Source organism: Desmodus rotundus, chromosome 2 (genome assembly GCF_022682495.2).
Source record: "Desmodus rotundus isolate HL8 chromosome 2, HLdesRot8A.1, whole genome shotgun sequence".
NCBI classification, from domain to species: domain Eukaryota; kingdom Metazoa; phylum Chordata; class Mammalia; order Chiroptera; family Phyllostomidae; genus Desmodus; species Desmodus rotundus.
In genome coordinates, this window is record NC_071388.1 from 177,290,871 (window position 1) to 177,304,366 (window position 13,496).

The 13,496-nt window shown below is 34.2% G+C and overlaps 1 protein-coding gene across 5 annotated transcripts in view; it reads left to right on the forward strand.

Annotated features, from left to right (window-relative positions):
- Positions 1-13,496, forward strand: part of SLC39A10 (solute carrier family 39 member 10) — a 120,281-nt gene that overhangs the window by 85,240 nt on the left and 21,545 nt on the right. For all 5 annotated transcript variants that reach the window (XM_053918892.2, XM_053918891.2, XM_053918890.2 and 2 more), the window contains 3 exons: positions 1,748-1,955; positions 9,121-9,290; positions 11,604-11,792. In XM_053918892.2, the coding sequence (XP_053774867.1) occupies positions 1,748-1,955; positions 9,121-9,290; positions 11,604-11,792 (567 nt within the window). The remainder of the gene's footprint in view (positions 1-1,747; positions 1,956-9,120; positions 9,291-11,603; positions 11,793-13,496) is intronic.

Here is a 13,496-nt window from a genome sequence, read left to right on the forward strand (position 1 = left end):
GAAGGTTGTTAGAAATTATACCCTTGTCTTCATTCTTTATTTTACTCTCTTGTTTACGACTTTTTTAGACTTCCTAAGTTAGTTTTCATGTTGTTTCTATTAGCTGGATTCTGGATACTCTCGTCAGTTTTTCCTCTGGGGAAGTGACTTGACAGTTTCTTATTTAAAATTATTAAGTGTTGAATTAATTATGAATTGTTTCCCAGTCATTAATATAGCTCTGTATCAGATATTTTGTAAATATGGTTGGTTTTTTTCTCTATATCACTTTATGATAAGGCCTACTTGCTCATAATACAGCTTTTTTTTCATGCCTTTGACAGACTTAGGCTGAATGCAAAAATATATAATAGGAAGCTAATAGTAATGGGGTGATTGTGGTTTTCTTCTAAATTTTCATGATTTTTGAGTACTTTCACATTTGATTGGTTCCTTCATAGTTTTTTTTGAACTATTCATCTTAGACATGTTTATTTTTGTTTCATTAAAGGTACATCAACACCTTTTTTATTCTAATTTTTATCACTCAAGTTTTAAAGAATTGTTGAGTTTGTTGTTCACATGTATGAAAGCGCCATCGAATGTGGAATGTGACTTCACCCTTTGTTGTTTATGTCTCTATTATTGACATATGTTTTGCATCTAAGTAAATATCTTGGTGTTTCTTTCCTGGAGAAATCATGAGGTACTTGGTTTTTAGCAGAATAAACACTGATTTCAGTATAACTCATATTTTATTACTATGGATGATATTCTAGACTCCTTTGTTGTTAATACCTAGACAATATCATTAATGTTTATTCTTTGGATCAAACTTGTGGGGTCTGAGTCATCAGACCTGATGCATATTGGGAATTTTCTCAAGGTTTATGGAAATATTATATACATTGGATAAGGTAGTACCTTATGTTAAAACCTGAGAAGAGTTGTTTTGTTTGTTTGTTTGTATGTATGTTCTGACTTTGTTTTTTGTACATAGATGAAATCATAGAATGAGATAGCAAGTCAATAAACAAGCATGCTACCTCAGTGGATATGTATGAAAAAGAGGCAGTACCATGTTTTTTGCCATAAGTTTAAATATTTGTTTGCTATATGATGGACGCAAATTGGATTACGCTGTTTCCTGCTTTGTTTTGTTTTGCATTAAAAAGAACCAGTGGATGAAGCTGCCTTTTTTTTTCATCTTCCAGTTTTAGCATTGGATTAGAATTCCCCAATATAATACTCTTTCGGGGTGCCTTAGGCAGTGAAAAAGCCTATATTATAGTATAGTATAAAGTTACTAAAGTACTTTATTTAACATTGTTTTACAAGGCTGAATCTTGAGTGATAAATACACTTTTACTAGAGAAGTGATTTTGTTCCTCACTCTTTTTTTTTTTTTTATTGTTACTCAATTACAGTTGTATGCCTTTTCTCCCCATCCCTCCACCCCACCCCATGTTCCTCACTCTTTAAGAATCTTGGGAATATGGTTGTGAATCTCCCTTATCGATGGCAAAAGATCATTATCTTTCATGTGTTAGAGTGGAAAAACAGTTCAAATCCATAAAAAGTCTTGAGTAACTAGTTGAATGTATCCCCATCATAAATTTCTATCCAAAAGCTTTACTTCTAATAGATATCAATGTATTATATATTATTTCCAAATACTAATTAGCATATTTTCTTTATACAGTACTTTTTCTGCATGATCCTCTTACAGTGCTCTTTTACTTACTCTGTTTTATCGATTTCCTTGCAGTGCCTGAATGTCACTCAGTTACTGAAACACTACGGTCACGGCGCCAACTCGCCCATCTCAGCTGATCTGTTTACGTATCTTTGCCCTGCACTGTTGTATCAGATTGACAGCAGACTTTGTATTGAGCATTTTGACAGACTTTTAGTTGAAGATTTAAGTAAGGATAAAAATGCAGTTCCTGAAGATAAGGCAAATATAGGAGCATCAGGTAAGAAAGATTGAAGTTTTTTTCCCTCAAAATTGTTTCGATACTACTTTTTTTAACGTAGTTGAATTAGAAAGTAATTCCAGTTTATTGCCTTCCTTTTAGTGTCTTTCAATATGTTTTAATATGTGTGTTTAAAAAAGATTAGGGGAAGACACAGTACAATTTACTTATCTCTTGTGGCATTTATGGCCGAATGCTCTGTTAGAGAACTAGATTTAAAAGGATTCACAGGTTTGTGACAAATGGATCTTTCTTGATGGGCAAATGTAAGTAACAGGGCCCCTAATTAAAGTTATTTGGTGTTCTAATTGCCCAATATTTAGAAGGGTTCGAGGGGCTCTGGTGAAAAGCTAAGATTATTAAGTTTTTAAGGAAGTGTAAAGGGAAGCCAGTGTGGTTAAACCCTAGGAATGTCTCAGAAATGCCAGTATTTGGTATATGAACTTCATCGTGGGCATTTCTAGAGAGCTCAACTAAGGTAAAACCAAAACTATTTCAAAACTCTTCTAGGCCCTTTTTTCCTAACTTTACTCCACATAATTTGTATCTTTTATTGAATCTCAGGCCACTAAAATCCATGCTTTTGATAATCTGAAAATCTTTGACTTTTTTCTCTCAAGTGATTTCCTTTTTTCCTTGTATAAGCAGTTGTCAAGTCCAATTGAGTCTTCTCTTAAATATCTCTTCACTCTACTCACTGTGTCATAACTTGAGTTCAGATCCTTCTTGGTTTTTTACTGAATTGTTGAAATAACTTTATAACCTTTCCTATCTTATGTTCTTGTCCCCCTTGTACTTCATCATCTTTAGCACTTAAGCTAGATTTGTCTTTCTAAATTGCAAATGAGATTCTCTTATGAGTTCTTTCTTCATAGTGATAGCTAACATAATATTTTTATTTTATATATTTGCAACTACGAATAGCAGGCACTTTTCTAAACTCAGTTCATTCCCTCCTCAAAACAGTCCTATGAGGTGGAGAATGTTACCCTAGTTACTTTGCCAAAGTCTCGGACCATTAAGTGGCAATACTTGGGTTCAAGCTGAGGAAGTTGAACTAATTCGTTATCTGTGTGCTAAGGGTTGTATGAGCTTTTTTCTTTTCATTAAATTTTAACCGTAATCTATTAAATTATTGTATGAGGGAGCTATTAAATGATTCTTAAAGGTAAGGAAGCTAGAATACAGAAAAGTTTAGAAATTTGACCAAAATTCCTGACCTAACAAATGATAGAGCTCACAAACCCTGAAATTGTCTGATAAATCCTCTAGGGAGTTAATCACTGTGCCATTATCTTCCATATTTAGTTATTCTGGTATTACCTTGGTGATTGTTGCCATATATTCTTATAGTATATTTTTCATTTGATCCCTGATATTTTTATTTGTCTTGTATATATTATAAGCAATAATATGAATTTGATGTCTTGTGTTGTATTTTTCCTCAGATATTTCAGGAAACTACATTATGCTTTATTGTTCAAAGTTCAGAATCCTTTACTCAGCCAGGCAGGATTTCTAGAATATAAAGCCTGCCTGCCTATCTTCCATTCTTATCCCCCATCATTCATTTATTTCTTCTTCGCTCCAACCATAGCAGACTTCTGATAATAGATTATGCTGTTTCTTCCTCATTCTTCGCAGCCTTTTCACATTCTAAACCTCTCTACCTGACTGGCTACTACGATTCCTCAAAATTTCAGCTCAAGGATTAGCCTCTCTGGGATAATTTACTGATCATCCTAGGATTAATTAAATCTCCTTTCTTGACACCCTGTGGATATTTTCATCATAGTACAGAGCTTGGGGGATCTTAATAATTGTATCAACTCTCTGTTTTTGGTGACTTCAGTTGCTTAAAGGAACTGACTCTTTCATCTCAGCATCCATAGTGCCTAAGATAAAGGGTACTTTGGAGAAAAAGTAAGCACTTATATATTGACTGAATGAATTAGTTGCTTAAGATTAGCCTATAAGCGTTCAGTTGTAACCCAGGAAAGACACTTGTTGAAAATGAGTCTTTGAAAATCATCTTATAAATATGTCAATCAGCCTAATGAACTTGGGTAGGTAGTATTCTGTGAGTGGGATTTCCATGAACTTCATTGTGTGCAAAGTCATGATGAGCATAGTGCTGGTTGAAATGCCCAAGATACAGTAGTGCTATTGCATAGTCATTAAAACAATTAAATCGCTATGAATAAATAGGGGCTAAAAACAGAATTCTGGGGTAAAATTGAAAGTACAGAATTAAAATGTTTTACTTAGTGTAGTAATAAGGTTTAAAAGTACCACATTTCAGTATGTGAAGTTTACTTGGGATAGAGATATTCCCTAAAGCTTGAAAGAGTACAAACAAAATGTTCTCAATGTATAAGGAAGTAAGTCTTTTGTACCTGCTGCCTATTCTTGGTTAATTTCTTTGCAATAGGGAAGTAACTTGAGAATAGATAAATTAATCATGATAGCCTATATTTATTGGAACTTTACCCTGTGTTGTTCTAAACACTTTTACAAGTGTTTAATATGCTTCATTTAATTGTTAAACCCATGAGATAGACACTTTTATTAACTTCTGTTTGCTGAGGAAAGGAGGCTTTGAGAAGTTAAGTAACTTTAATAATGTCACAAAGCTGCTAGGGAGCAGAGCCTAATAGGAACTAGAGTATTGTCTGTATAGTAGCCTAGAAACTATCAGAAAGAGAGACTAAGAAAACAATCCTGTTTACAATTCAACAAAAAATAAATAAATAAGGTACCTAGGAGTAAATTTAATGAAGGAGGTAAAAGACCTGTACTCAGAAAATTTTAAGATACTGAAGAAAGAAATTGAAGAACGTACAAATAAGTGGAAGCACATACCAAGTTCGTGCATAGGAAGACTTAACATCATTAAAATGTCCATACTACCAAGCAGTCCATGGATTTAAAGCAATTCCTATCAAAATACCAATCAAATTTTCATAGAACTGGAGAAAATATTCTAAAAATTTATGTGGAACCACAAAAGACTCCAAATAGCTGCAGCAGTCTTGAGAAAGAAGAACAAAGTTGGAGGTATCATGTTACTTGATATCAAACTATATGCTACAAGGCCATAGTATCAGAAAAGCATGGTACTGGCATAAAAACAGACCAACAGATCAGTAGATCAATGGAACAGGATAGAGAACCCAGAAATAAACCCACACTTTATGGTCAATCAGTATATGAGAGAGGAAATAAGAACATGTGATGAAGTAAGGACAATCTGTTCAATAAATGGTGTTGGGGAATTTGTGTAGGTACATGCAAAAAAAAAATGAAAGTAGACCACGTCCTTACATGGACACAAGAATAAATTAAAAATTGATTAAAAACTTAAATGTAGATGGCCAGAGGGAAGAGGGGGCGAGGGATGTGGGGAGGAGGACGGGGGTGGGTGGGGAATGGGGATATCTGTAACAGCGTAAACAATAAAAATTTTTTAAAAAAAGACTTAAATGTAAGACTCCAAACCATAGTAATCATAGAAGAAAACATAGGCAGTAAAATCTCAGAAATTTCTCATGGCAGTATTTTTGTCCAGTATATCTTTAGGGCAAGGGAAACAAAGGAAAAACAAATGGGACTACATCAAACTGAAAAGGTTTTGTTCAGCAAAGGAAACCATAAACAAAATAGAAAGACAGCCCATTGAATGGGAGAACATACTCACCAATGCTATGTCTGATTGGGGATTAATAATCCAAAATTCATTAAGAACTCAACACCAAAAAAACAAACAATCCAATTGATGGCCAGAGGGAGGGGGCGACAGGGGCTGAGTGGAGGCAGGCGAGGGGAAGAAACGGGGACATCTGCAATAGTGTCAACAATAAGAATAAAGAAAAAATTTTTCTGAGTTATTTAAAAGGTGTTCAGAAAAAGGAAAAATGGGCAAAGGACCTGAATAGACATTCTCCAAAGGGGACATACAGATGGCCAATAGACATATGAAAAGGCACTCAGCGTCACTAAACATCAGAAAAATGCAAGTTAAAACCTCAATGAGATATCATCTCACACCTGTCAGAATGGCCGTCATCAATAAATCAACAAACAAGTGCTGGTGAGGATGTGGAGAAAAGGGAGCCCTCATGCACTGTTAGTAGGAATGCAGACTGGTGCAGCCACAGTGGAAAGCAGTACAGAGTTTCCACAAAAAAACAAAGCTGGAACTGCGTTATGACGCAGCGGTTCCACTTCTGGTAATATATCCGAAGAAACCCAAAAACACTGATTCGAAAGAATACATGCACCCTATGTTCATTGCAGCCCTATTTACAATCACCAAGATTTGGACTCAGCCCAAGTGCCATCAGTAGATGAGTGGATACAAAAGCTGTGGTACATTTACACAACAGAACATTACTCAGCTGTAAAAAAGGACTTTACCTTTTTTGACAGTATGGATGGGCCTAGAGAGTATTATGCTAAGTGAAATAAGCCAGTCAGAGAAAAATAAATGTCATGTGATTTCACTTATATATGGAATCTAATGAACAAAATAGACTCACAGATACTGAGAAACGACTGACAGCTGTCAGGGGAGGGATGGGATTGTGGGGCTGGGTGAAAATAGGTGAAGGGATTAAGTTAAAAAAACACAAAACCCTCATAGATAATAGACATCAGTATGGTGATTACCAGAGGGAAAGGGGGTTGGAGGCAGAAAGAAGAGTGTATGGGGAGTGGAATAAATGGTGATGGAAGGAGACTAGACTTTGGGTGGTAAACACACATAATGTATTACAGAATTGTACACTTGAAACCTATATAATTTTATTAACCAATATAACCCCAATAAATTCAATAAAAATATTTTAAAAAATGAAAAATAAAAGCCTATGAATGTAACCTATATGTTCTTAACCTATGCTGTGCTGGACTGCTTCCTGCTAAAAAGGTTCTTTGCTAGAATGTGACAGAGAGATAGTTATATTCAGTTATCTGTTAAAACACCGCTAAGTATAGTGCAGACATAGGGAAGTGGTATAGAGGTAAATATTGGCATGTAATTATTGCTGTAATTCTAGATTAGTAAGGAAAAATACAAGAATAGTCTTTTAGGTAGACAGGCGAGGTTCAGTCTGGTATGATCGGTAAAGGGAGAGAAAGTGAGTCCACACCTCAGATTTGAATGCTGATCTTTGGGTAGATAAAATATGTTCCCCTTGCTGGCTTCCTGTTCACTGATCTTTGTAGATGAGTAAATATTTCGAGAGTTACAGTCATTTGTAGGTGCTTCTAAATTCTCATTGTGACAGGAGAGAAAGGGAAGCTAGGCCTGAGATTACTTTACTTAATTAAAAATAAAATTCATTGTTGGTTACAGGGAAAAATGAAGACTGATGAGATTGTCACATCAAGAGTTAAGATTAATAGCCTTTTCTATCTTTAAGACCTCGAAAAATTCTACATCTTCACTTTCACATCAAGTGTGGATTATGACTTAAGAGACTCTATGTTGTAATATTGGCATAATCTATTTTATAAGCTGTTGACAGATGCTTGACTATAGTAATGTTGAAAATTACAATTCAATCTGAAAAGCTTGAAGACAAATATATTACTAATAGTAAATATTGATTAGTTGTTTGCAGGTGGTTAGTAGCATTGTCAGGAATGAAGATTGAATTATGTCCCGGTAGATGTTAGTAATTGTTAGAGAGAAAGCCCTGCTAGAAATTGTTTTTAATGACTGCCGCACCATTAAGAAAGGTTAACTTGTTCTGTGTAAATCTCCCGTAGTGACACAGCTACTGCCTCATTAACTGTTCAAAGAGTGCTGTAAACCAAATATGTAATATTCCGTGTATGGTAGAAATCGTTTGTTTCACAAGATCGGCTCATTTAGTCATAGAGTTGACCCTAGCTTAATTACCAAGGGGGCTTTTGAGCAGGTCGCTAAGCATTTTCTGCCAATTAAAATGCTGAAACAGTATAGAAAACTGCCATCTTGCACATGCTTTGAACCAAGTTAATTAGAAAGTTTCCACAGATGAGTTCTTTTTAAAAGAATGCACTTTCTCTCTAGATAATGAGAAAGGGAGTTGGTGAATAACTAAGCTTGAAGACCTTTAACATTTTAAGTGACCCAATTTGCAGAATAAGTGAAGCTTGTTTCAGACATTTATTTAGAGGTGTTTTTTTTTTAATTGCATTTGGTATCTTGGGTACAAATAAAGAAAACATTTGCTAGTTATACTTAATAATTTGTATATTGTTAGTTTGGTGTAAGTTTTACAAAAGATGCCTTTATTATTTTTGTTTGTTTTTGCTTTATACCAAATAAATTATGATTGAAAAAGCACAATAATTTTATTAAAAATCAGAAGAATTTTATTACCCAAATTGCGTTTTTTAACACCTAGGAAATTATGATAGCTTTTATTTAAGCTTAAATGTAAATATTACTAATTATAAAATGTGAGCGTTTTTTTTTTCTTAAAGTAGTAAATTGTACAGAAAGCTAAGTTGGAGGAAAGAGTTTGGAACTGGTGGTGGAGGAGAGATGATATTGAGGAAATCAATTGAATTATCCTTTAGAGCATATGTAAAATTATCCTTTTATATCACTGAATATGATGTGAAAATTAGAAGTGATATACAATAAAAGGTACCAGTAATAAGGCTCTTCTGTATGCCATGTGAATATATTTCCATTTGGGGTTGAAATGTAGTTTCTTAAGCTTTGTATTAGGAAGATTTACAAAAAATTATAGTACTTTAGATATTTGGCTTCCTTTAAAGCTCACAGGAGAGGTTTATAATTATATTCTTTAAAGTTTTATTGCTGTAGCTGTGCCTTTAGAATTAGTAAAATTGAATTTACAGTGTAGATATTGAATGAATCACAGTCTTAAGTCATTTTAAGTCCATGTTTTTGGTAAGGTGGGCCACTGAAAATACTGTTTGTAATTTGTTCTGAGTTTCTTCATTCCTTTTTTAAGTATTCAAATTAGTTTGATGGCTTTTTGTTTTGTTTTTAAACACAGCAGTGCCAAAATATAGTTTCTTAAGAAGCATAGTCTGGGTAAGAGAATCTATTGTCTATGACTCATTTATCTTATGTTTATTTTTCTTGGGAACTTTGTTGATTGATTTTGTCATACTAATGTTGATATTAATTTCTTTCCTACAGCATGGATTTGTGGCATCATTTCTATCACTGTCATTAGCCTGCTTTCCTTGCTAGGCGTGATCTTGGTGCCCATCATTAATCAAGGATGCTTCAAATTCCTTCTCACATTCCTTGTTGCTCTAGCTGTAGGAACAATGAGTGGAGACGCCCTTCTTCATCTACTGCCCCATGTAAGAAATCTTTTCAAACTTAAAAAAATTAAAAATAAAAATATTTAAGCTAAAAGTGTATTTCATTAGCAAGCTATCGCATAATCTAGTATTCATGCTATTTTGTTTGCTTAATATAGGATAAAGTATTTGTTCCCATTTGAACAATTTTAATAGCACTCCTTTTGAAATAAACTGAATCATTAGGTTTTAAAATAACAAAAAAACTGGTAATGTCAGTTTTATGTTCACCTGTCATAATGTATACATATCAAATCACCACAAGGTACACTTTAAATATCTTACAGTTTTATAGTCCACTTATGCTTCAGTAAAGCTAACTTAAAAACAGAAGAAAAATCTTGCTATATTGGCAGTTCTGAAAATGATTAAAAAAATCAATGAGTGATTTTTTTTTATCTGTAAGTATATCAAAAAAGCCTTTAGAAGAAAGGTATAAGGGATCTTTTTATTTTTTAAAAGATTTTATTTACTTATTTTTAGAGAGGGAAGGGAGGGAGAGAAATATCCATGTGTGGTTGCCTCTCATGTGCCCCCTACTAGGGACCTGGCCTGCAGCCCAGGCAGGTGCGCTGACTGGGAATCAAACCAGTGACCCTTTGGTTTGCAGGCTGTTGCTCAGTCCACTGAGCCACACCAGCCAGGGCATATAAGGGATCTTACAATGATTATACATACTTGTATAGCCAGTGTGCCACAGGCATCTTTATTGGATCAGGAATAGGTAGACCAAGTCAGCTATTGGTAGGCATTTAGCTCTTTACAAACCGGGCCATTCACCTTTTTCCCCTGGCCTGCCACTTGTTTTCTAACATTTGGGTACACTTCTAATGATGTGATCGTAAGCCCAAACTTTTAGTGCTTTGATTATACCTTCTACAATCTATCTGTTGCCAGTTAAGACTATTTATTTGATCTAGTGTTAATTGTTTTTACATCACATTATGAAAATATTGGGACTTTTTTTTATTCCAAATGCAAAAAACAGGTTTGAATTTTTTTTTATATTCTTACTGCCTCCCTCCTGAAGTATTTGGAAGACAAAATTGTATTTGTTTGTTGTGTATACTACTTCTTTCCTTCTACACTCTTGGTTGAAAATTCCAGATCTAGCGTCTAGAACAATGTATGGTATGCCTTAAAAAAATTAATTAATTTCTTAAAATTGAATGTAATTTTTTTAAGTTCAGTCATTATATTGTGTGTTATTTACTTGTTTTCCCCTTTATTTCCACCCCTTCACTTGCCTTTCTACCAGACATCAGGAATAGCAACAGTCTGTTTCAAAACTGGGCCTAATGAGAACAGTTGAAGTGAAAACAAAGTTTAAGTGCTGTTTAACTTATATTTTTCTCAAGAAATGTTGATTGAATAAAATTAATACCTTTTTCAATGGGCTTATTACTTCCTTTGAGAAGTTCAGAAACCTCTTCTGTTGACCACTAGCAAATGGGTCAGTTTTTTTTTTATTAAAAACTACAAGTGTTATAAACAAGGAAAATACTTAAGAATAGCCCTGGCTGGTGTGGCTCAGTGGATTGAGCTCCAGCCTGCAAACCAAAGGGTCACGAGTTCAATTCCCAGTCAGGGCACATGCCTGGGTTGCAGGCCAGGTCCCCAACAAGGGACACATGAGAGGCAACCGCACATTGATGTTTCTCTCCCTCTCTTTCTCCCTCCCTTCCCCTCTCTAAAATAAATAAAATCTTCAAAAAAAATACTTAAGAATAGTTCTAATATTTAAAGTTCTCTAAGGTTAATTATGCAAAACATATATTTCACAATTAAAAATAACTTTATTTCCACATATACATTTATTTTTGCTACAAGTTTTAAAATATAGAAAATTAAACATGTATTTCAGGATACACATTTATATAATCAGTTTAAGAAAAAGTTAGATTACAGGGAGTCATAAGTGATCACCTGCTGGAGCATTAGTTTGTTTTAGTTTTACCAAATATTAGGTATTTTTCTGTGTCTTGTTCACTTAAATTCACGAAGGACCCATCACTCCTATTATCTACTGCTGACTCTGTTCTCTCAATGTAGTATGTACCTTCACCCCTATAGGCTTTTGAGCTTGGGGTCTTTGTTTTAGAGTGACCATGAAATGCACAATAGTACTTTCCAGGCCACTACATATAGCAAAATGAAGGGGAAGACTACTTATTTTTAAGTGAGATAATATTTAAGGACCACTTCCAAAATTAAAAAGTATTTTTTTCTGTATCATCTAGGAGATTATAATGTCAGAACTTAAAATAGCCTTTGAATCACTTGTTTAGAAGTTTTTCTTATTTTCAATAATAGTCTCAGGGTGGACATGATCACAGTCATCAGCATGCGCATGGGCACGGCCATTCTCATGGGCACGAATCCAAGAAGTTTTTGGAAGAGTACGACGCGGTATTGAAAGGACTTGTCGCTCTAGGAGGCATTTACTTGTTATTCATCATTGAACACTGCCTTAGGATGTTTAAGCACTACAAACAGCAAAGAGTAAGTACTTTTGAACTGTTTATTTCATTTTCTGGGGTGTGAGACTCAAAACAAAGACCATTATTTTCTGGCCATATGCTTAATTATGGTATTGTTGTGTATTAAATTTCTATCTTCTAATAGATTATCTTCAGGAATAAGTGGCTTTGATCTTGGTCATTTTTTTACATGTATTTTGGCATTTATAATCAAGAGATAGCAGTATCAGTCTTAGAGCATTTGCATCACACCTTACCTAATTGATTTAAGTAGGATGGAAAAGGTATTGGGCAATTTATGCTTATAAAAATGCAAAAATATATAAATAGAAGCAATTTTCTTCAGTCTTCTTATGTAATATTGTCAAGTATAAGTGGCTTTTATCGTCATATATTATAATGAAAATGTTTTCAGACAGTATTTCTTTATCAGAAAAGCCTTGTCAATGATAGAAATACTAGAGGTAACAAGAATTTAGATTCTTGAATATGTTTCACTAATATGTTTGCGATACTAATGCTGATTACCTTCAGTATATGCTCTTTACGTAAGTAAATCTAGAGAACATTTTTAGGCGCCTTTCCACAAAAAAGGGTTAAGAAATTCTTATATTTTGTTAGTTAACTATAAATATTCAAAAAAGAAAAAACATCTTTTTCCTCAAGAACATCGGGTAGTTGTGATCATAATATACAGAGTCCACACTGAAGATACTATTTTTATACTATCTTTATATACATACATTTTTGTGTATGTATGTGTTTTGTATATATCTCCTTGAGGCAAAATAAATCGTTTACAATAGAGCTCTGAACTGGAATACAGGGGAAGTGATTCTAGTCCTTGCTCAGCCACAAGCTACCTGTGAAACTATGGTTCATCCTCGTGATTTCCACTTGCTATCTAAATCTATGGGAAATAAATCCTACTTCTTATTTTTATATTATATTCCAAGTAGTATATTTAATTTTAAGTGCCATATTTTTGTCAGGACACCATCGTATTTAATTGTCTCCAAAGGAGGAGTGATCGCGATGGTGTGCCCAGAGAAGAATTATCTGAGGAGGGGTGGAAGGAACTGGGAAGGGCCACCTTACAGAAAAGTGAAAGCGGTTTAATGGTTGTTAGGTTTTTGAAGGGCTGTGTAGAAGGTCATGTGTGGGTGAAGAACAGAATGTGGTGGGAGGGATGGATGACAAGATGGGGTGGCTGGAGGAAGTGCGTCAGCGAAGAAGATTCCTGCCTTGTCACTTAGGAAAAGTGATGTGGGCTTGAACAAAGGCACGGCGCCAGGAGCAGGGAAGGGGAGGTGATTAAGCGCACTGCTAAAATGAAAGAATCGATAAGAAGACTTGGTATCTGATTAGATGTATTAAATACAAGAATTCAGAGTCCATCTTTGTGAGTACCTAATTTAAAACACAGTTACATATTGCAAAGTATATTGAGATTACTATGAAGCCCTAGTTTTCTTCAGTTGTGTATACCAACATTGAAGCAGCAGATATTAAGTATTTAATCTGTATAAATTATTAGGGACTGTATAATTTAGATATGTGCAAAATTTTTTTCTTTTTTTATAATTTTTATCTCATTTTGAACCTAAATTTACCAGCAAAATTAAACACATTTATTTTTGTAAACTAAACTAATACAGGTGAACAGAGTCCCCAAAATAAGGCAGCTTTTTTTGTAAATTTGAAATTGTGGGAAATAAAAAACTAA